General features: G+C 38.0%; 1 protein-coding gene across 1 annotated transcript in view; it reads left to right on the forward strand.

The window, feature by feature from the left end:
* Positions 1-21,386, forward strand: part of hs3st2 (heparan sulfate (glucosamine) 3-O-sulfotransferase 2) — a 32,451-nt gene extending 11,065 nt beyond the window's left edge. Inside the window, exon 2 of the mRNA XM_053613342.1 lies at positions 20,527-21,386. Within this exon, the coding sequence (XP_053469317.1) occupies positions 20,527-21,145 (619 nt within the window). The 3' untranslated portion in view covers positions 21,146-21,386. The remainder of the gene's footprint in view (positions 1-20,526) is intronic.
* The last annotated feature ends 1,337 nt before the right edge of the window (positions 21,387-22,723 follow it).

Genomic DNA, 22,723 nt, shown 5'->3' on the forward strand with positions numbered 1-22,723 from the left:
TCTTGCTGTAACTCTTACTAACTCTTCTCTAACTATATGTTTTAGCTTGATAGTATCCTTTGATTCCAGATGCACTCCAAATGCTCTCAGTTTTGTACAGCAGCTCAATATGGCAGGTGCTTTTGGCTTGATTACAAACATTTAAGAAAATGTAGGGAAATGGCTACAGATTGCAACAGTGCTCGAAGCCGAAACTGACTCATGAGTCTCCTGCTATGTAGTGACCTCAGTGCTCAAACTCTCAACAAAAAAAGCCCTATTCTGGAGGAAACTATTCACAGAAACATTCAGTGCCTTGCAAATGTATTCAACCCCCTTTAGCAGATTTGACTGGATTACAAATGACACTTACACAGATTGTTCCAGTCAGCATTCCCATTCCGGTCTATTGCAAACCAATATGCTCTTAAAGTACATTTTCAAAGTCAAAATCCATTATTTGTTAGCAGATCATTGGGAATAAAATAAAATAAACTGGAAAATGCTGCCTGCATATGTATTCAATCCCTTCAGACTAGTACTTGGTAGAAAAACCTTGTGCTGCAATAACTTTTAAGTCTCTTGAGGTTCCTACCAGCTTCGGGAGTGATTTTTGCCCATTCTTCCTACTAGCTTACTCCAGGTTCTTCAGTTTGTTTGCATGACACTTATGGACTGTAATTTTCAGTGAAAGGTGAAATAACTCCCAAGCTTAAGTTTTTTTTAGCAGACTGAAACAGGTTGTCTTGGATTATCTCTCTGTATTTTGCTTCATCCATTCTCCTTTCAATTTTAACAAGATGCCCAGTCCCGGCTGAGGAAACGCATCCCCACAGCATGATGCTGCCATCCCAATGCCTCACTGTTGGGATGGTGTTTGATGAGGAATGAACAGTGTTCAGTTTGCACCACGCATAGCGTTTAGAATTTTGCTTATTAAAGCTCAGTTTTTGATCACATCTGACCACAAACTTTTTTAATAATTCACAGGTAGAGGCCAATTGTGTCCTCATTAGGATGATATCTTTCATATGCATAAACTTGGGGGCTCCCACAGCAAGGTGTTGAATAATTAAGCAAACAGTTTTTAGTTAGTAATTTTTTTCACAGAGTATTTTCTTACATAAAACCAATATTACTTTAAATTCATTCATTTTGCGGGTCAGTCTTTTACAATAAAATGTGACACAACACAAAATATTAAAGTGTCGTTTGTAATACAGACAAACCTGATGATTTTTAAGGAGGATGAATACTTGTATGTTTATACTGTATGTTTATGGGAAGCAGCTACCACTAGATTCTTAACACTTAATATATTTTCTATAAACCAGTGTACTCCAACAAAGCATCAAAAAAAAACTTTTTTTCTCCCCTTCGCATCTCTCTTTGTTCAATTACACTCCCAATCAGTGATCACATCACTGCAAAAAAAATGACAACAAGTGAAAATATCTTGAATATAGTCAAATTTATCTAGTACCTCCTATTGTAAGATTAAAATAAACCAAATATATTATTAAACTTGTTTCTAGACATTTTTCTACTCGAAATGTGCAGATAAGTTTTCTAATTTTAAGCAATTATTTTTAGAGAGAAGCAAAATGATCTGCCTGAATCAGACAATTTAAAACTTGAAATGTGTAACAGCATCTTAAAACAGGCAGAATAATCTTATATTTGATTTACAGTAATCTCATAATAAGAAGCGTTTGATAGATTTTCCCATCTTTAAGATATTTTAACTTGCTAAGATATTTTTTTTCCAAAAGTTCTTACTCAAATTATGAGAGGTACATTTAAGTTACCTAAGCAAACATCGGGTTAAACTGAAACAAGTAGATCTCTTCCTTGAGCTTCAACAACATTTGACCTTGCTGTGACATTGACCCTGTTTGGATCAATTCCATCATCGAATCAGGTCATCTGCTGGTTACAGTGATAATTCCATAGAAATCCAACAAACATTTGTTCTTGAGATATCCATGCCAAGTGAATCTCGGATGGATGGAAGAACGAACAACCCAAAAACATCATTAGTGCCAAAGGCATAAAAATAAAGAAAAAAGTGTCAAGTAATATATAGAAAAAGGAAATGTACATATTTTTCCTTTTATGTTAACAAGATATTAATAAGATATTTTTTCATTAATGCATTTAGTATATACAGTGTTTAGCTTAGCACTGGTTAAACAACCCAAAATCCTTTGCTAACAGCATGGTCTCTCGCTTCCAAATTCATAACTATTATAAAGGTAACGATTAGGAAAATAACTCTTCTTAATATGATTTAAAATCAACCAAAATCCAGCTACTAATCATGCTCGCTTGTCTGAATCTGTGTGAATTTCTGAAAAAGTTCTAGACGGCATACTTGCATTACAAATCATACGATCTACAGTTCTCTAAAGAACTGTTATCTCAATATGCTGTAAGTCTGAGTCATGACGTGTTGTTGTACAAGCTCCCATTCCTTTGAAAAATGACTGTGTGAGTCCAGGCTACGTGGTATTCCATCCATCATCCAGTAGACATCAGCTCTTCGAGAGCTTCCCCTCTCTGGGACCGTAGCTGAAGTAAATGATACCAAAAATATCACAGCGGCACCAAAGAGCAAAAAAAAAAGACATTTCCGCTCCAGCACAAATGAGTTTGTGGGTTGACAAGTTGAGGACCTCTTCATTTTTATAGTCTATACTGAAGAGTCTCTTTGAGTATAAAATCCATGGATCCTTCTCTCATCTGAGAGTGTTAAAGTGCAAAGGGAAATGTTTCACAATGAAGTATAAAGAACACTCAGATCAGTCAGTTTGTCAGTTCAGTCTCTTTCAGTGGCAGCAGCAATAAAGTTATAATCTTATTGGAAGCGTTACTAAGCCATTGTTTGTTTTTTGGTGCATAGGTTTCAATTCGAATATAATCCATACATACATTTCATTAAAGATTTTGTGGGAAAACCCTTTTATTACCATACCTGTATAGATAGAATGTGACATGACTCATTCACCAGGAGTGTGGATGATGTATGGTATTAATATAAGTGAGGTTTTTTTTATTCAATCAATAGGACACAGAATTCAATGCTCTCAAAAAATTAAGGTTAGCCATTAAAAAAACTTTGTGCAGAATGAAATACTGCTTTCTTTGCACTTCTCGTCTCTTCTCTCCTATTCTCTTCTCACATCACTACTCACTTGTCTTTTTTTAGAAAAGGAAAAGGTGATATATTACAGTTCCTTAAATAACTGCAAGTTTTTCCCTTTTCAATGTATTGGAAATGGATTGCTTTTGCATAATATTGCAAATGGGAAGAAGGAACATTCACTGATATGAGTTTAGTTTAGCTTTGAGTTCATTCATCATGTCGTTCAGGGTAGCATTTCCATCTCACAGCTCCAGCTCAATCCCGAGTTCAAGTTACTGTCTCCATACCTCTGAGTGCTCCGGTTTCCTCCCATCTCGCAAAACATGATAGTAGGTGGATTGGATATGCTAAATTGTCTCTAGGTCTGAATGTGCGTTCATGGTGCTCTGCAATGGTCTCATCCTGGGTGAATTCACAGCTCGGGGATAGGCTCCGGATCCACAGCAACTCTGACCAGGATAAAGGTTACTGAAGATCAATGATTGAATCGTACGATAGCCTGTATTTTCTGTACCAACTCACCTGAGGGAAAAACAGATGCATGTCTAGGATGTATTTAGCTGAATACCTCCAAATCTTTGTTTGTGGCCTGTTGAAGTCTCACTCTGTCATGTGCGTTGCGTTCATATATACTATATGGCCAAAAATATGTGGTCACCCTCTCACCCATATGTGGTTCTTCCTCAAAATGTTTCCACAAAGTTGGAATCACACAATTGTATAGAATGTGTTTGTATGCTGTATTATTAAAATATCCCTTCACTGGAACTAAAGAGGTCCAAACCTGTTCCAGCATGACAGTGTACCTGTGCACAATGCGAGCTCCATGAAGATGTGGTTTGCCAAGGTTGGAGTGGAAGAATTCAAGAGTCCTGAACAGAGCCCTGACCTCAACCCCACTGAGCACCTTTGGGATGAACTGGAACCCTGACTGCACCCCAGACCTCCTCACCTGGCATCAGTACCTCTTGTGGAAGAATGTGCAAATCCCCACAGCCATGCTCCTAAATCTAGTGGAAAGCCTTTTCAAATGAGTCAAGATTGTCTATATTAATACCCATGATTTTGGAATGGGATGTTCAAACACAGATTAAGGTCTGATAGTGACTTTTGGATTTATAGTGTACTTTCCATCTCCAGGAAGACAGGAACTCAATATGATTTACAAATGGAAAATATGGTGGAAGAACCACTTGTGTGCACCAGTGCTAAATGGTGGTAATGGAATTTGTCTTAAACCACCTCAAGCCAAACTCAAATGGTGGTAATGTAATTTGTCTCAAACCACCTCAAACTGCCTCAGTTGCAGTGGAATGAGAAGATTTGCTATATTGTGTGGTCCCTACACAGTATAGTTTCTGTCCAGGCCTTCTCTAGAAGAGTTTATGGTTGTGGAAATTGTCAATTAGTGTAGGCTGTATCTCATAGTAGATCTTCTGCTCTTATACCATGCTTTCTCCAGGCTCTTCTTCTTTATTGTTTGTTCAGGCTCCAGCACATTAAAACGTGACTCTTTTAATATACATAGCAACATTCCAAGAGGTGTGTGAACTGTTTAACAAATTGCACTGTGTTGTGTGCTTTATTAATCCAGCTGACATCAGTATGAGGGGGAAATTTAAATGAGTTATGTGAATGTGAGATGTGAGAGCAAGTTCAGTTGAGTTTATTGTGCTTACAAAAATGGCAACAAAATATTTTTGGTTATTTGTGTGGAAAAACTATTGAAATCACTCAAGGTTTTGATAACTATATTCTCAAAAGTTTGTGGACACCTGACCATGACCCCCGTATGTGGGCCTTTCCCAAACTTTTGATACAAAGTTGGAGGCACATGATTGTCTAGGCTGTGGCTCAAGTGGTAGAGCAGATTGTCCACTATTGTAGCGTTAGTGGTTCGAGTCCCGGCCCACATGAATCCACATGCCGAAGTGTCCTTGGGAAAGACATTGAAACCCATTGGGTTGACAGGTTAGTGCCTTGCATGGCAGCTCTGCTATCATTGGTGTGTGTGTGTGTGTGAATAAGACACAGTGTAAATAGCTTTGTAGAACCGCTAAGGTTAAAAGGCGCTATATGAGTACAGACCATTTACCATTTTAGAATGTCTTTGTATGCTGTAGCATTAAAATTTCCCTTCTAACTAAGATGCTCAAACCAGTTCCAGTATGACCATGCCCCTTTACACAAGGTGAGCTCCATGAAGACATGGTTTGAGAATGTTGGACTGGAAGAACTCGAATGTCCTGCACAGAGCCCTGACCTCAACCCCACTGAACACCTTTGGGATGTAATGGAACACTGAATGCACCCCAGATCTCCTCACCCAACATCACTAATGCTCCCATAAAAAGAACACAAATCCTCACAGCCATGCTCCGAAATCTAGTGGAAAGCCTTCCCAGAAGAGTGGCGCTTATTATAACAGCAAAGAGCTAATAAATTTGGAATGGGATGTTCAACAAGCACATATGGATGCGATGGACAGGTGTCCAGGTATCTTAAAGGTTTTAGGTGGTTCTGTGGTGTTTTGTGTATTTTCTTTGGCAAGCGAGGTGCACGTAATGTGTAATTTGATTGAAAAGCAGTATGTGTATGTGTTTCGGAACATTATTAGCAGTCCATTGAAGTAGAGCATTGAAGTAACTTCAGAGAAATGTGTTATACAGTATCAGCAGAAAAAAATTATATGATAGTTAATTCATTTAAAAAGTGTTCTTATTGCTATAATGACATCTCTGTTTATGTTCATATTAAAGCTCACCTACGAACTGTGTGAATGACTCCAAATTGACTATTGCTGGATTTTATTTTATTTTTTCGCTGTGGCTCAGTGGCTGCTGATTAATGGTCAGACATCCTGCCAGAAGAAAATGTGGGTGAATGAAATATTAATGAGCTAATGTATTCCAGAGGAGCCAGAATTAAGCCATTCCTCTTTATCAGTCCAGGGGAGTGTGGACTGCAATTAGTAATTAGTTTGTTCACTGGCTGCAGGATTATTTCAGACCTTGTTTATTGGAGCATTTCACAGCTTACACTCTCCCCCTCCCCCACCACCATCACCACCACCACCACCACACACACATCTTCGTGATTTGTCAGGTCCAGACTCGTTTCAGGTAGACTCAAGCACAATCATTCTGTCGTATCCTTTGTATATTTAACAAGCTGCTGCTCTGTGACAGAGGCAGGAATAGGAGGCAGAGGCTTGGCACGTATGAGGGCTACATTTATTACTACAAGAGTGGTTTAAAATGAATGTATGTTTGTATGCTCATGTAAGACTCCTTGAAATCACTGTATTAGAACGTTGTATTAATCTGTATATAATTCTGACTGCTGGGACTTGATCAGGCACGAAGATTTACAGATCGAGTGTACTGTAGATACGTGAAGAACAGATTGAAGGTAGCTTGTACACAGTAAATTAACTAAACCACCAGTGTTTGCATAATCGCCTGAACCTTTAGTCTATGATATTGTTGGGCTCTGTGCTGTCTGGTTAATCAGTAACATCTGCTCTCCTACAGGAAATGCAGGGCATTGTTTAAGTCTCAGCTTGCGTTTTCTAACTGACCATGATTGATGCTTTCCAATTTAAAAAAACAATCAGATCAGTGGCATCTTAAACGTGACTGTCCAAATCTCTACCTCATCATAAAACACATTAATTAGCACAGTAAGGCTCTGATTAATTATGTAGAAAACCTGTCACCATTATCTTATTCACCATTCGGTCTACAAGTAATGCAGTACTGCTAAGCCTATAGCATACATTATCCAAATATGCCAAGATTAACCTCTGGCTCAAGGTACAACATTTTCTGTGTATGTGTTTGAATGAATAAGACCAAAACAAATGCAAGACAGCGGTCATCCATACACTGATTCTGTGTGTCAGGCTAAAGCTCATATTACACCAGATTTCAGAACTCAATGGAAGCTTTAAAATGCTGTGCTATTTAAATCCCTCAGCTTTTACCAACTACTGTTTTATCCCAATTCCAGTTATGCAGTGTATAGTACAGGTACTGAGACTAACCTGTATACCTACTTTTGAAAGTTACTGTAAATACAAATGTCATACAGCCATCTTTCACTTTCTTTTCCTCATCTTGCACACACGTCAGACCAAATGTACTGTACACCATATGGATCTAAATCAATAGTGGCTTATGACTACAGTCAGAGTTAACAGTAATATATCCTGCAAAGCTGGAGACAGTTTCCTCCCATCTCTTCTGGCGTGGTGAGTGAATATTTATACATATGTAGCATCCCTTATTTCAGAGTTTGCTCAGGAACTCAGGGGTCAGCCTTCTCTCATTAGAATTGCTAGCCGTATTAGCTATCCCTCACAGATCCCACACTGTATCTTATAACTCGCAGGCCTCAACACTTCGTACACTTTGACGCAAACACTGCCTTGTTCAAGGTCCTACTTCTTATGCAATCACCCAGTGTTTCACAGAGCACATGTTAATGGTGCTAATTACAATAGTCATTCATGCACTATGCATAGGGTATAACATAAATGCAATGTACACGCTACCTAGTGCACTATATGAACAAAATATAGCGGGGGAAAAACAGAGCTGAAGGTGAACCTGTGTGCACAAAGACTTTTGGTATCAATCAAAAAACTTAGTAAAATTACCAGAGTTACTTTTTTGCTTCAACATCTGACATATATGTGTCTCAACCAATAGGAGACAGTCTTACAGAGGCTTTAGTCATGCACAATACATGTTCAAGTAGATGAAGCAGAACGTAATAGTGATTGTCAGCTCTCATTCAAAGATAAAAATACTATAGACAGACACCAAAAAAGCCCTATTGAATTCTCCCTAACAAGTAAATTCAGAAATGAGCTCCACTCAAACTATTGTTACAAGGGGTTTTATTTTTTCAAAAGCCACTGCTGCTGAACACATTGTGTGTTTAACTGAAGTGCTTATAGAGATGTTCCTCTGTTTTTGGTAACAGTTCCTCCTCCATTACATTCTCACTCCTCAGTTTTTTTCTGACCTAACAGCACTTATCGTTTTTCAGTGCAATAGCTAATAATAACAGCATTTTTGTCTGTTAACATGTGCATATTTTCATGATGCTGTCCTACATTAACGAGGTTATCTGCACGCGCACACACACACACACTTTATTTTATTTGATTCTTTTATGTAGATGGAATCTTAAGCAAGTAAGCACTTTATCCTGGTCAGGGTGGTGGTGGAACCCTGAGAATACACCATGAATGAGATGCCAGGGTATCAGAGCATCATGCACACTCACATTCACACCTAGGGGCAATATATCATAGCCTGTCCACCTAAAGGCATGTTTATGTGAGCTGGGAGGAAATCAAAGACCATAGAGGAAACCCACATGGAAGATGGGAGAACACAGACAGTATCCTGAGCTCAGGAATGAACTGAGGGTGCTGGAGCTGTGAGGCAGAAACGCTACCTACTGCTCCATTGTGCAGCACTGCAATGCTTATTTTATACAATTATTTTTTGCCCATTCTTATAAATGGTGGCAATAATTCTGGATTTGACTGCATAGCTTTAAAACAATAAGTTTGATTGTGCAAAAGTGATTATATTTAAATAAATAAGCATCATGTTTTCCCATGATGTGGCAGTTTTTCTAACTACAATAAAACACAAAACCATATAACAGCATAGTCTATATGAATCTGTACCATAATACCATATAAACATAAACTGGATTTTAAAAACTCTACACACCCCTGCAGGTTTTTGAAATTATGTCAGAACTTTTCCTTCTTTAGGGTGATAGAGCAACCAACAAAATTCAAGTGAAAAAGAAATATAAATGTTATAGAGGAACAACTAAAAATAATAGCGTACAATAACCTGGTTGCATAAGCATGCACACACTTTTATAACGGGGCATGTGACTGTCCTCAAAATAAAACAATCACATTCAAACTCATGCTCAAAACTAACTATCATACACCTGTTCTCAATTAAGTGATTCTGATTAACCCCCAATAAAGACCAGCTGTTTCTGTAGGATTTTCTTGACAGCTTGGTTTTATCCAAATGCTGAAGGCATGGTCTGCACAGAGCTTACAAAGCATATACGAGATCTCACTGTTGAAACGCATCAATCAGGAGAGGGTTACGAAATAACTTCCAAAACAGATGTACCATGGAACACTGTGAAGGCCATCATCAACAAGTGGAGAAAATGGGGCACCACAGTGACATCACTGAGAACAGGACGTCCCTCTAAAATAGATGTAAGGACATGAAGGAAACTTATCAGGGAGGCTGCCAAGATTCTTACAGCAACATTAACGTAGCTTCAGGAATATCTCACAAGTACTGGTCACTACCTGCATGTGGCAACAATCTCTTGTATTCTTCATATGTATGGGCTATAGGGTAGGGGTAGCTAGATGAAGCCATTTCTCACAAAAAATGCAAGCTCAATGAAATCACCCCAAACCTTGTGGGGAAAATGTGTTATTTTCTGTTATAGTCTGAGACCAAGGTATAACTTTTTGGGCATAGTTTTAAAACATATTGTGCAAACACAAGACAGCTTATCACCCAAAGAACACCATGCCCACGGTGAAGCATGCTGGTGGAAGCATCATGCTATGGGGCTGCTTCTATTCAGCTATTATAGCTATCAGCTATTCTGTAGCTGGGACTGGGGCTCCAGTCAAAATAGAAGAAATCATGGATAGCTCCAAAAACCAATCTGTTTTGGCAGAATACCTGTAGGTCTCTGTTAGACACATGAAGATGATGAAAATTTCATCTTCCATCATGGTAATCACCCATAGCTCAACTCCAAATAAACAAAGGAATAGCTTCAAAAGAAGAAAAGGCCCAGATCTAAATCCCACCGAAAACCTGTGGAGTGACTTGATCAGGACTTTGTACAGGAGATGTCCTCATAAATTGATAGATCTGGAGGTCTCTGGAGAATTTTTCTTAAGAAAGAGTGGAATACAATTGCCAGAACAGGATGTGCTTAATTGGTAGACTCTTACCCAATAACACTGAGTGCTGTATTACAAGCAAAAGGTTCTTTAACAAAGTATCAGTTAAGCGGTGTGCACACGTGTGCAACCAGGTTATTGAAAACTTTTTTTGTTGTTGGTTGCTATATATCCACAATTTATATCCTCTGTTGAAAAATGCAGCATGGACCATCCAACACACTGTAAACAACATAATGTTAATGTACTCAAATGTTAAATTACTCAGACAGCCCTAGATCCTTTAGCTCAGGTTTCTTTACTGCAGTCTTGAGGATCAACAGCCCTGCATAGTTTCAAGTTCTCTAATGTCAGCACACTTATGAAGGGATTGGTAATTAGCGGATGACATTTTGCCTGGTGCAGTAATCCAATTTAGTCTACAATAAATTGTCAATACAAGAACTAAAAAAAAAATCTCAGTGGTATAGTAGCTTGGGATTCTGTGTAGCATAAATGATTTGCCCAGCTGAGAGTTAGCATAGATACAAATTATGATAATGATTAAAGGACACATACTGTAGCCTAATGACATAGCTATGTATGTTTACATCTACCATCCAATTCAGAAGTCCAACTCACTGCAAGCTAGCTACCATAACTGAAAAAGTAGTGGTGAAAACAAGGGCATGTGAATGGCAAACAATTAACGCTGCTGTATCTTTCAGATGTAATATCAGACCATGGCCTGGTGTCAGTCCTCGTTACAATAAGATGGTAGATGTGTCTGTAGTAATGAACTGAGTAAGCCTTCGGATGAATTGGAATGTCAATCTCTATTAAGAGAAAACGCCACTGATACCATGCATTCAGAAATATCCTTTTGTGGATGTTGTATTGATACAGTGCATGGCCGGTGGTCAGGAAGTAATTGTTTGAGAGGAATTTATCTTGAAGAGTGTCCAATTTCTAAAATGACAGCTTTTGTTTATAGTTAATTGTATAACTTGTTGATGAAGAGAATTCAATTAGGTTTTAATCCATCCTACTGTTATGAAATACCAACTTCAGAATGAAGATAAAAGGGGGTTTGTATACTGTGTCTTGTGTAGTTTCATCATAAGCTAATTGAGTTTTTAATTACTAACAATTTTTAACACAGTTATGACCAAGCACTTTCTCTGATGTGAATAAATTGAGTAGTGTAATATTTTAGTTGTGGCTTCTTTTGGGAAACCGTTTGGTCTGTGCACTGTACCATTGAGTGTCTTGTTAAGGAAAGTCTTCTTTAGAAGGGAGAAGAGAAATGTAATAAAACCATATGAATGTTTTTTTTTTAAAACCCATTTTGCTTTTAGAATCCACTCAACTCAAATAATGTCTTCTTATCATCAGCTAACATATTTCCTTTAATTGGAGCTGTCAGAGACAGAGCTATTCAACTGTTTCTCTTAGAAACCAATCTTCAGTCAAAACAGAGGAAACAGATGTGCGCAGATGAGGCAGGAACCGCTGTTGATCATTAGACGGTTAGTGATGCTGAACAGTAATGGGTCAGTGAAGGAAAGAATGTTTGGTTGTTCAAACAGTTTGTCTTGGTAGTTTTGTGGGGGGGGGAAGCTGACACATGTAATCAGGATCACCTGGTGTCTCATCTAACCTGTCTTAGAGCAAGGAGACAAATTATAAGGACACAGTAGGGGGATGATAAATCTCAATTCTCCTTTTTAATGAGAGTAATCAACTATACACATCTATGACTGTTTAAGATGGTGACGAACAAACTGTAAACTGGAGGCTGTTTAATAGAAAATCAATTGCTGTCCCCCACTTTTTAAATTATTCAGCCTATTTACATGATTGGACTTTTCAGCATTACTCTAGGATTATTTAATTGTGTAGCCTGGTCAGTAAAAAATAAAAACAAATTAAAAAAAAAAAGATAATTCATAGCCAGACTAATGCTATTTTAAGAATACACAAGTCTCACATTTACCCTCAGCACTCCTATATCAATCTGCCTAAAGAGGATTCAGGGAAGACAGTGCAAAAATATCTAGCCAACATTTTGCATTGTCAGTACATGTTGTTAATATTCTTAGTTCTCTTACTTAGGCAAGTGAGAATTCAGTGTGTCATTTGTTACCTGCTTAAATGAAGCGCTAAAAATTAGAAAAATCATTGATTGTTAAGGTAATTCAATGAATCTGCTTATTGCATCGTAATAAGTATGGATGTTTAAAAAAATCAATGACAAATCACTAGGAATGAGCGAGTACACTGGTGAGCATCCACTGGTCTCGGACAGCAGACGATCAGTAAACCTGGTGGCACGAGTTGCCTGTCATGTTATTAATGCCAGGGCTGTAGAGCTGAAGGTGTTCAAATTTAATGATGAAGGCTTTAGAAAGACAAACTACAGCATAACTTGTCGAACTATATTGTAGCAACCAATATTTAAAGACAATATAAAATGGAATCTTATTTTAAAAAAAAAAAAAAAAAACACAACAAAAAATATATAAAACTTTTACAAATCTTATAAAAAATAAAAAACAAGAATTTATATACAGCATGTAGTACTGTAATTATCATTTGAAGTTTAGTCAGTTGCAGCCTACACTCATGCTGTTAGAGGACATGAGCAGCTGGTGTACCTGGACATTAACACCTTGACATTGACTTGTCAGTTTCTGCTCGGGCTATAAGCATACAAGAAAGCATTTTACTATTAAACACACACTGTCCAAACTAGTTAGCAAAACAAGGCTAGAGAACTAGCCTTCATGATCAGACCCGTTTCCATATTGTTGTAAGTACTGATTAACTTAGCAGTAAGTAATCAAGTGCTTCCATAGTAGTTCCTCGGTAATCACTACTCATTGTAATAAACTACTATGTTAACTAAAGTGTAATGATTTGGTAATTAATATTAAAATATTATTATATAATTTATAATAATATTAAAAATGACCATTTTAAACCACTTTGTTATCTGCATGTATTAGTGTCGTACAATGTCCGTACTATGTCATTACCTTAAGCATTAAAACATTAAATACTAATAATTGATTAACATTACCTATTATCCTTTCTTCACTGACAAGGAAAGTGATAAATAAATGTCCTCATCATACTATTAAATCACTAGGAACTAGTATCCAAAATTGATAAGAAGTCATAACGTGTTTCATACGCATAGTTGTGATGAGTCATACGCATAGTTGTGATGAGTAATAAGCATAGTTGTGATGAGTCATAAGCATAGTTGTGATGAGTCATGAGCATAGTTGTGATGTCATGAGCATAGTTGTGATGAGTCATACGCATAGTTGTGATGAGTAATAAGCATAGTTGTGATGAATCATAAGCATAGTTGTGTTGAGTCATAAGCATAGTTGTGATGAGTCATGAGCATAGTTGTGATGAGTCATGAGCATAATTTTGATGAGTAATAAGCATAGTTGTGATGAATAGCCCAGTTTATTTCATTACCACAAAACATTTTATCAGCATAGTAATGTGATAGACGTTTATTATAATGATTAGGAATTATTGAGGAACTACTGGGGAACACAGTGGCTTAGTGGTTTGGCACGTTTGAGTCACACCTACAGGGTTGGTGGCTTGAATCCTGCCTCCGCCCTGTGTGTGCAGAGTTTTCATGTTCTCCCCGTGCTCCGAGGGTACTCCGGTTTCCTCCCCAGTCAACAGGCATGTGTTGTAGCCTGATTGTCCATTTCCAAATGGACAATCAGTCTACAATCAGTCTGTAGTGTGTGAATAGTTGTGCGATTGTGCCCTGCGATGGTTTGGCACCCCGTTCAGGGTGTCCCCTGCCTTGTGCCCCAGATGGATATGGAACTACTACTTAAGATTTAATTACGGAACTGTACTGTAAAATGTTTTTGACCTACATTTACACTGAAGAACAAGATTTTACTTAACTTTCTGTTAGCCAGGGTCACTCGCTGCTGCTGCTGCTGCTGCTGCTGCTGCTGCTGCTGCTGCTGCTGCTTCAAATTCACGGGTACACACGGTTGTGTGCTTAATTTCTATTGGCTAATTTCTAATGGGTCCTTCATTCAAAGATGGAAAGGGATGCACAAACAAAAAACGGTGTTTAAAAAAAGAAACTTCACCCTTTATAAATATTACCCACCAAGGTTTGTGTGCTATCTGTGAACTTGAATAAATGAGGATTTACTGTATCTCTTTCAGCAAAATCAGTTCATTAAGATTTAACACAAGCAACATGATCAATATGAGTTATGAGCTATATGAGCTGCTGTAGAGCAATAAACCTATAATTCAAAGTTACAATTATGGTGTACACATAGCAAGACAGACCTGACTGATTACGCTACTTTATTGTGTATTCCATCAACATAAAGCTATGATTAGTGGCATGTATTTAAACATGCAGTTAAGCTGTTTGGAGATGAGCTACTGCTCCATTCTGTACAAGATTAATTGTTGCCTCTGGCCTTGAACTGGTAAGGCTAACTGAGACAGCCTGGCCAGCAGAGCATTGTTTATAAATCAAGCTAAACGGATCGATATTTCTGAGGACTGTGGAGATAACTTATAGTCATTCCTGTCCCAGGAAAGCCTATTAAAAACTGAGAATGACTCACAACTGATAGAGACTTGAGCTTATTCTCTAACCCGTACTTTCATTGCCATGGGGCGGTCAATATAATATTAATCTACGTTATTGCTTTTTTCACTAATAATAAAAAGATCCCTTAGCATGCACTGACCTAGAGGAATAAAGGTTATCTTAAAATGTTGACATTTTCATGTATAAAGTTCATGTGTAAATGACACTTCGGAGCACTAAAATGGAAGGACTGGCAATGACATTACATAAATGGCAACTATGGGCTTAAAATCTGCCTAATTAATTGAAGAATGTTAAGAACTGTCTGCGCAGCCTGTACAGTTTTATGTTGTGTGTGACAACCGGATTTTATAAATATATACAGTATATATCTCAATTCAGCTAGGGTAAAGCTGCTGCATGTATCATTTAGGGCCTCTGAAGCCCACTCTGGTAGAAAAATGCTATTGTAAGCTACTTGTGGAAGAACATTTCTAACAATGTTTGTACCTTCTAGTAAAATCTGTCCACTTGGTAGCCATCTTGGCAATGTTCCCAGACGTTTCCAGTCATCCAAGACCAGTTTCTACTTTAATAAATAAGAAACGGATCGACGAGATGAAATGGCAGTTAAAATATTGCAAGATGGTGTGAATAGTATGTGACCCTTGGCACCAATATGTGACCTTTTTTCCAGTTTCGTTTGATATGAGGCTCTTAGATCGATATATCTGTATATATCTGCATAATAAAGTAGGCTATTCGTCATTAAATTCTGCTTAATATTACATCAGATGTAATATAGATTTCAATTTAATCAATCCCATATGTCTTCCTCCTTATCTTGAATCAGGAGAGGCTTCAGGGATGTTAGCTGTGCAGCTAGGGTATCAGCATATTAGCTTGTGAGGCAGGAACTGGAAAATACCCCCCAAATATTTTAAGGTATGATGTAAAGGAGAGGCTACGTAGTTTACCCAGTATGTTACAATGCAGAGTTGTGGATGAAAATGTGGACTGAAATCTGCCAGATATGTGTAGAATATACTAGTGCTATTGCAGCCTTTAAATCCTCCTCGGACGTTTGTTTGTAAGTAACCTGTGTTCAAGTGGTTTTGGTCGGACAAAATGGACGGCGTAAGAAAACATCTTTTTTTATGCATCATCAGTGACAAGAGGGTTTATAAATCTTTACTGAAAGGAAATGAAAAAATTATGCCATATTACCTGCTTAAATATTACTGTCAGCTGTAGACATCACATTTATTTTGGCAGCCGCCATGATGTTTTGTTTTTAACACGCTCCCGTCTCGGAAAGTCAGGGCTCGTGGGAAAATACAAGCTCCTGAATTGTAATCAAGACGCAAGTCACAATTCTAATCAAGAATCAAGTGCACTCACCTCGTAATTATGACAGGAATTGAAGGCAGCATTATACCACAAAGATTTCTGACATCAACCTTCTGTGATAGAAAATACAATGCAACACACACACACACACACACACACACACACACACACACACACACGCGTGCAGAGCAAACTCTCTCTACTGCATTCAGATAGCCTTTCCTCACTAATTCAATCCAGGCAGCAATTGGGAAGTTCATAGCTGCAGATATGAGACCCTACTCGGTGATGAAGAACACAGGATTCAATCTCTACAGAGACCTACGTGACATTGACAGCACAACTAGCTAACAGTGAAATCGGAAATAAAAAGCCTTAATCTTAAGACTTCTGCATCGAAGTGTATTTGGGCATCCACATCATTTAAATCTGTTAATCAATGCCTTGAAACTGATTGAACTGTTTTGGACTATTTTGGTAGCAAGGGCCACCAAAACCAACAGTCATAAGAATACTGAAATAGAAAAAAATAGAAATACCCTACACTGCCAGCGGGCTAAAAACTAATCACATTCCACTGACACAAGAACACATTTCAGGCTGTGGCATTTGGGGACCAGTTTTGCAGCTGCAAATTAGTGGGAATCCCAGCTAAGTATAGCAGACTCAGCAGTTAACAGTGTAGACAGAAGTAACTCTGTAACACTTGTTTTCCAAGAGATTCAGACAATGTGCTTCATTTATAAGTGTTTTATTAAAGTTGTGTGAATGTTTTTGCATGTTTTCACACGCATATGTTGATAAATGCCACTCACCCATAAGCTTAAACTTGGCGGACAAAGTTCACAGACAGCTGTAAGCAACAAAATGACAACCAAATGATGAAAGAGTACCTCCTATGTGCATTCATTCATTCATTCTTCTTCAATAACTGCTTTATCCTGGTCAGGGTTAAACACCGGGTATAAGATTTCACACACCTTCATACACTCATTCACATCTAGAGGCTATGTAGCATAGCCAGTCCACCTACCTGCATGTTTTTGCGAGGTGGGAGGAAACCAGAGAACCCAAAGGAAACCCATATGAACCCAGGAAGAAGCAAGTAATGTAAGCTCAGTAATTCTCATGAACTGCAGTGTGTCAGCTTCAACAGACACACACAAACACACAAAAGAGTTATTTCATCTAATAGCACAGCTAGTCTTATTTGTCATCATTAATGGATTTGTTATGAATTGGTTTCTTTGACCTCGTTAAAAGGATGAAGTATTTTTCATAAAGTCTCAAGTGCGGTTGGGCACAATGTTCATGAAATTCATTACAATTATCAAGTTAAACTTGACAGAATAATCTATAGGCCTACATAAAATTGCAGTAATGGCAAATATATGATTTGAAGCTTAGTCGAGCTTTATGTTAGTGAGTTTTCTTACACAAATTTACACAAACTCAGGAGCTCTCGTAGGAGACGAATGTATCAACTAACTGAATTTTTCTTGTGTAAATGCTTTTTCAAATCATTTTCCGAATAAATTAATCCATATCGAGTTAGTGTCATAAATCCGATGTGCGTGTGCTCGGCCGGAAAAATGAGCAGCGTTGTCCCGCTCGCTCATCTCAACTCTTACCCGAGACCACCTATTGAAATCCGCTAGGAAAACGGTCTACGGTAGCTACTACGGTCTGTATGAATTAAAAAAATATGGATATTGTTGCTTATAAAATTGGTCAAAGAAGTGAGTGAGAATCACGATTCAATTCCTAGTCCAAAAATTTTGATTCCTATTTCATCAAGAATCGTGCAGCCCGAGCGCAGTTCTTTAGGTGACTATATTGGGACACTGATGACTCAATTTCCAGCGACGTACCCGCTTTGTAAAACGTCACCACTGTCATTTATCAACAACCGGCAGTATTCACTTAATCACATTTGTTTCTGTCATGGTTCTTCAAGCAGGATCGTAGGCGAGCTAGTGGATTTAAAAAAAATCATTAAACACTTAAAAGTCGTTAGACTCAAACAAACCGTATATAGAATTTCAAATCTATAAAAATAGATAAAAATCTGAGTAATCATTTGAGAGCTACACCAACAATAACAAGTGACTTACATTTGTAGACTGAGAGTTTGTCCGCCATTTTTTTTTTTTTAGCTGAGAGGCTTCAGAAAACATTGTGTCATTTCCAGTAAGGAAACATAGTGAGCATGGATGCGTCCTGGTTTTTGCGGTGCATTGTGGGATTTTTTTTTTTAGGGAGTGCACTGGAAGGATTTTGAGATTGAGACAGCACCTAAAATGGCCGACTCCCCGACCAGTGCCCTGAACTACTGAACTAGGGAGCTGGTTGAGACGCACCCAAAGTCGACAGCTGAAAATAATTTGAAATAATTGGCTGCAATTCTATGACCAGTAGAAACAAACTTCATTTTCTATCCACACATAAATGTTCATGATCATTTTGTCACAAAAAAAAAATAAAAATGAAATGATTTGAAAAATGCAAATGATGTACAAAATGAAAACCCAGTAGCTCCATATGACATCATGTGTAGGTAGACTATACGCATTCAGTAGCTAGTGATCTAATTTAGGTTAGTACATACTCAGTTTTGACGGATTACTTTTGATGGGTTTGTTTCACACAATTTGTAACCCTAATGCTGCTTAATGTCATGTAAAATAATAACGAAAGACACGATAGGACTCTTTCTTTGAAGATCTGGTTTTCTCCTTTCATATGCCTTGCAGCTCTCTTTTCTTTTAGCAAACCCTTTCACTGTGATTGGTGCTCGCTAACAATCGCAAGGGATTTTGGGTAAGAGACCGATGCCGAGTCCGCTTTGATTCAAGCGTCTCCAAAGGGTGCATGTGAGAATCCTTTTGGATCCGTAAATGAGAAATGAGACATCCTGCGGCTTCATGGGCATGCACAAACGAGGTCCACCAAGCTGCAAGTGCACCATTTGGGACAGTGGAACAGCTCTGGTACATGGTTTTTTAGAGTATTTTATTCTTTCCTGCCATTTTCTTTTTAATTTTTAACAAAACATGTATCACAGTGCAGTTTAAAGTATTGTGTTCTAGTATTTCAGTATTATAAAAAAATATCCCAATGCAGTTTATCTCCTACATAAAATTATCTATGTGTATTGGGTCTCTTTGAGACATAACAATAATCAATAATGTTATTAAATCTATTACTTAATATGACAAAATTCTGAGAAAAATTTATCAGGGGATAAAAATGTCCCTCAATTCAGATTGATACCAATACAGAAAACCTGTATAGCACAGTATTGATTATTATACTGTTTAAAAAGAAAGAAAGAAAGAAAAAGAAAGAAGAAAATCTCACTTTCCGTAGTTCACCAATTCATGTTTGAACAACTTTGAAGTTGGAGGATTTAATGTCTTTCTACTGGAAAACTTTGTGATAATAATGACCTATATCAAGTGTCCTAGATTTCCCAAAGCCTCTCTCGGTATTGTGCATCTGTAATGCAGGTGATGGTGATTTATGACTAAGAGTGCAGGATGTGGCTGAGATTTGATAATTTCCCCATGCCCTTCAGCATCAAACACACTGGGGAGATAAGGGACTGGAAATATTGGCTGAAAGTATTAAAAGCTTCTGTGTGTGTTTGAGTATGTGCACTGATTTCATGACTGTAAAAGAATTTAAATTTTTCAAGAAGGCTTGCACCTATGTGCACTGGCTGTTGTCTTTTATCCTCTTGATTTTTGTTCTCTTTCTATAAATAAAACCCAAAGGCCAGTGTTATTTTTACCTCTTCATTAGGAATATTGGCCAGAATAATTACTTATTCTGCATACTACACAGTTCTATGGCTTTGTGAAACTGCAAACTGATGGTGGACTCATGAACATTAAGATTAGCCGACGTGAGAGAGTCCCTTTAGTTGCTTAAAAGTTACCCTGGGCTCCTTTGTGATCTTGCAGACTATTACACATCTTGCTCTTGGAGTGATCTTTGTTGGTCAATACTCCTGGGGAGGGACAAAATGGTCTTGAATTTCCTCCATTTGTACACAATCTGTCTGACTGTGGATTGGTGGAGTCCAAACTCTTTAGAGATGGCTTTGTAATCTTTTCCAACCTGATGAGCATACTCATTTGTTTACTTGGGTTCTCGCTGTCTACTTTTAGGACTTGTGTGAAAATCTGATGCTGTTTTAGGTCAATATTTATGCACATATATAGAACATTTTAAAGGGTTCGATTGGTTCAAATTGGTGGTATTTCACTGCTCAATGTAAAGTATGATGTAAAGAAGCACATAACATATTGTTGTGTTATTATTGTTGTTGTTGTTATTATTATTATTATTATTAATTATTATTATTATTATTATTTTGTTACATATCTTACATATGTCCCTAATATGTCAGATATTTTTTAGCAGTTTAAACCAGGACTGCACCCAGGTCTTTCACCACTGTCATTTCTTTCTATTCCTCTCTAGAGGCCTAATGCCACGAACACTGGACAGCCAAATCACCATGGAGAAAACACCCAGCTACTATGTAACGCGTGAGGCTCCACGCCGCATCGCCAGTATGTCCCAAGACACCAAACTCATTGTGGTGGTGCGAAATCCAGTAACACGAGCCATCTCTGACTACACACAGACACTGTCCAAAAAGCCAGACATCCCCAGCTTTGAGGAGCTTGCCTTCAAGAACAAGAGTCAGGGTTTGGTGGACACCTCGTGGAACGCCATCCGCATAGGCATGTACATACTGCACCTAGAGAACTGGCTGCAGTACTTCCGGATCTCACAGATCCACTTTGTGAGTGGCGAACGGCTCATCACTGACCCGGCTGGTGAACTGGGCCGCGTGCAGGATTTTCTGGGACTTAAACGCATCATCACTGACAAGCACTTCTATTTCAACCGAACAAAAGGCTTCCCCTGTTTGAAGAAGCCTGAGAGCAGCAGCACTCCTCGGTGCCTTGGCAAGTCCAAGGGCAGGACACATGTTCAAATCGACCAGGAGGTCATCGAGCAGTTGCGTGACTTTTATAGGCCTTTCAATGTGAAGTTTTATGAAATGGTAGGACATGACTTCAGATGGGACTGAAGTGGTACACTTTCTTAAATGATGAATGAGTCGTTAGATCAGATCTGTCAGTCAGATAAGGCCATTGACAGAAGAAGTGAATGAAAACAGAAAACCTCAAAGGACACCTTAAACAAATGAAGACCAAATGCTCTTAAGATATTAAACTAGCTTATAAGCTTATTGAATGATTCTACACAGGCAAAATCCATAGCTATTCCTACTGTAGCTCAGGACACTGTGCCATCCACTTGAAATCCTTTACGACATTTAGGATTGACACTTGCTCATTAAATCAAGAGAATAACTGGGAAGCTGTCATTCGGTTTCAAAGTACTTGTCATGCACAGCACTGTGTCTGTTTACTGTCCTCCTGTTACTATTTAAAATACAAAAAGCGTGTCATCTTGCTATGAAACTGAAACCCATACAGCATACAACTGCAGTGTGTTATTAATGTAAAATGTAAAAACAGATTAAACACAGCCTCAGCTAACTTAGCTTTAAGGCTATTTTTACTAGAGAAAGTGATTGATTCAAGGTTTTATGAACCTGACAATGGGAAATAGCACACCATGCTCTGAGTTTGGTTAACAATTTGATCATGTTTGACATATTTGTGTGGAATTATGTATTTTTTAATGTGTTTGTAATTTTTTTTCTCTCTCAGCAGATATATTAATACTGCATGTCATCAGCAGATGTTTTGCATCTGAAAACAGATCTGATCTTCAAAGGCAATTGAAACCCCTGTCACACCCTTGTGGGATAACTGGCAAAATTCTAGGGGCTGTTCTTTTTCCTTTTTAAGCTACTGAGAGAATCCCAATGGACCATCCAATTTAGTCTCAAGCTATGCCAATCTTTGTCCAGAAGACTGGTCCTGCATAACCATTCCTCTAACTGATCACCATTGCCTTTTAAAAGATCAGTTTAGAGGTTTTAAAACTTGACTTCTGTGTCCTGTTACAGGATGTTCAAATAAGAGATTTTGTTAAGCAACTGTAATGCTTTGGTGCCTGAATAATTGAATTAGACAATGATATTAATTAGCAGCACTGCAGATTGAGCCTTGCATCTCTAAAACCCCTCTGTCTTCCTTAAAGGTCTTCCATCGATTTGATATGATCATGTAGGAGGCAACAATGTAATTACTGCTACAGGCCAGTTTAACCTTCAAAGTAAATACCGAGAAACAAACAGGCCATGTTATAAATGTCATGAACTTTGTGCTTCTCAGGAGCAACTTGAACCTCCGCCTTATTAGGCTGCATCAAACAAAATGACGTACGAAACGATTTTTTCACTGCTCTGTCTATTGCACAGCCTTATACATGAGATTCTGAATAATATCCATGTACTGCAATTGTGTGCAGCCTTTGGCTAGGTATCTAGAGGTTTAAACAGTTTATGTCACTAAATAATTTCAACAGGATGCACCGGAACTCACGAGCAAGCAAATGCAAATTAAATTAGTTATTAGTTAACATTTAGAGCAGGTCCAATATTTTTATTATTTTGAGCCACACATATCATTCCAAGAACAAGCTATGGTTTATATTATTCATCACTACCTTGGTTTACAGTTGAGTGAATGAC

Source organism: Ictalurus furcatus, chromosome 24, assembly GCF_023375685.1.
Source record: "Ictalurus furcatus strain D&B chromosome 24, Billie_1.0, whole genome shotgun sequence".
NCBI lineage: Eukaryota > Metazoa > Chordata > Actinopteri > Siluriformes > Ictaluridae > Ictalurus > Ictalurus furcatus.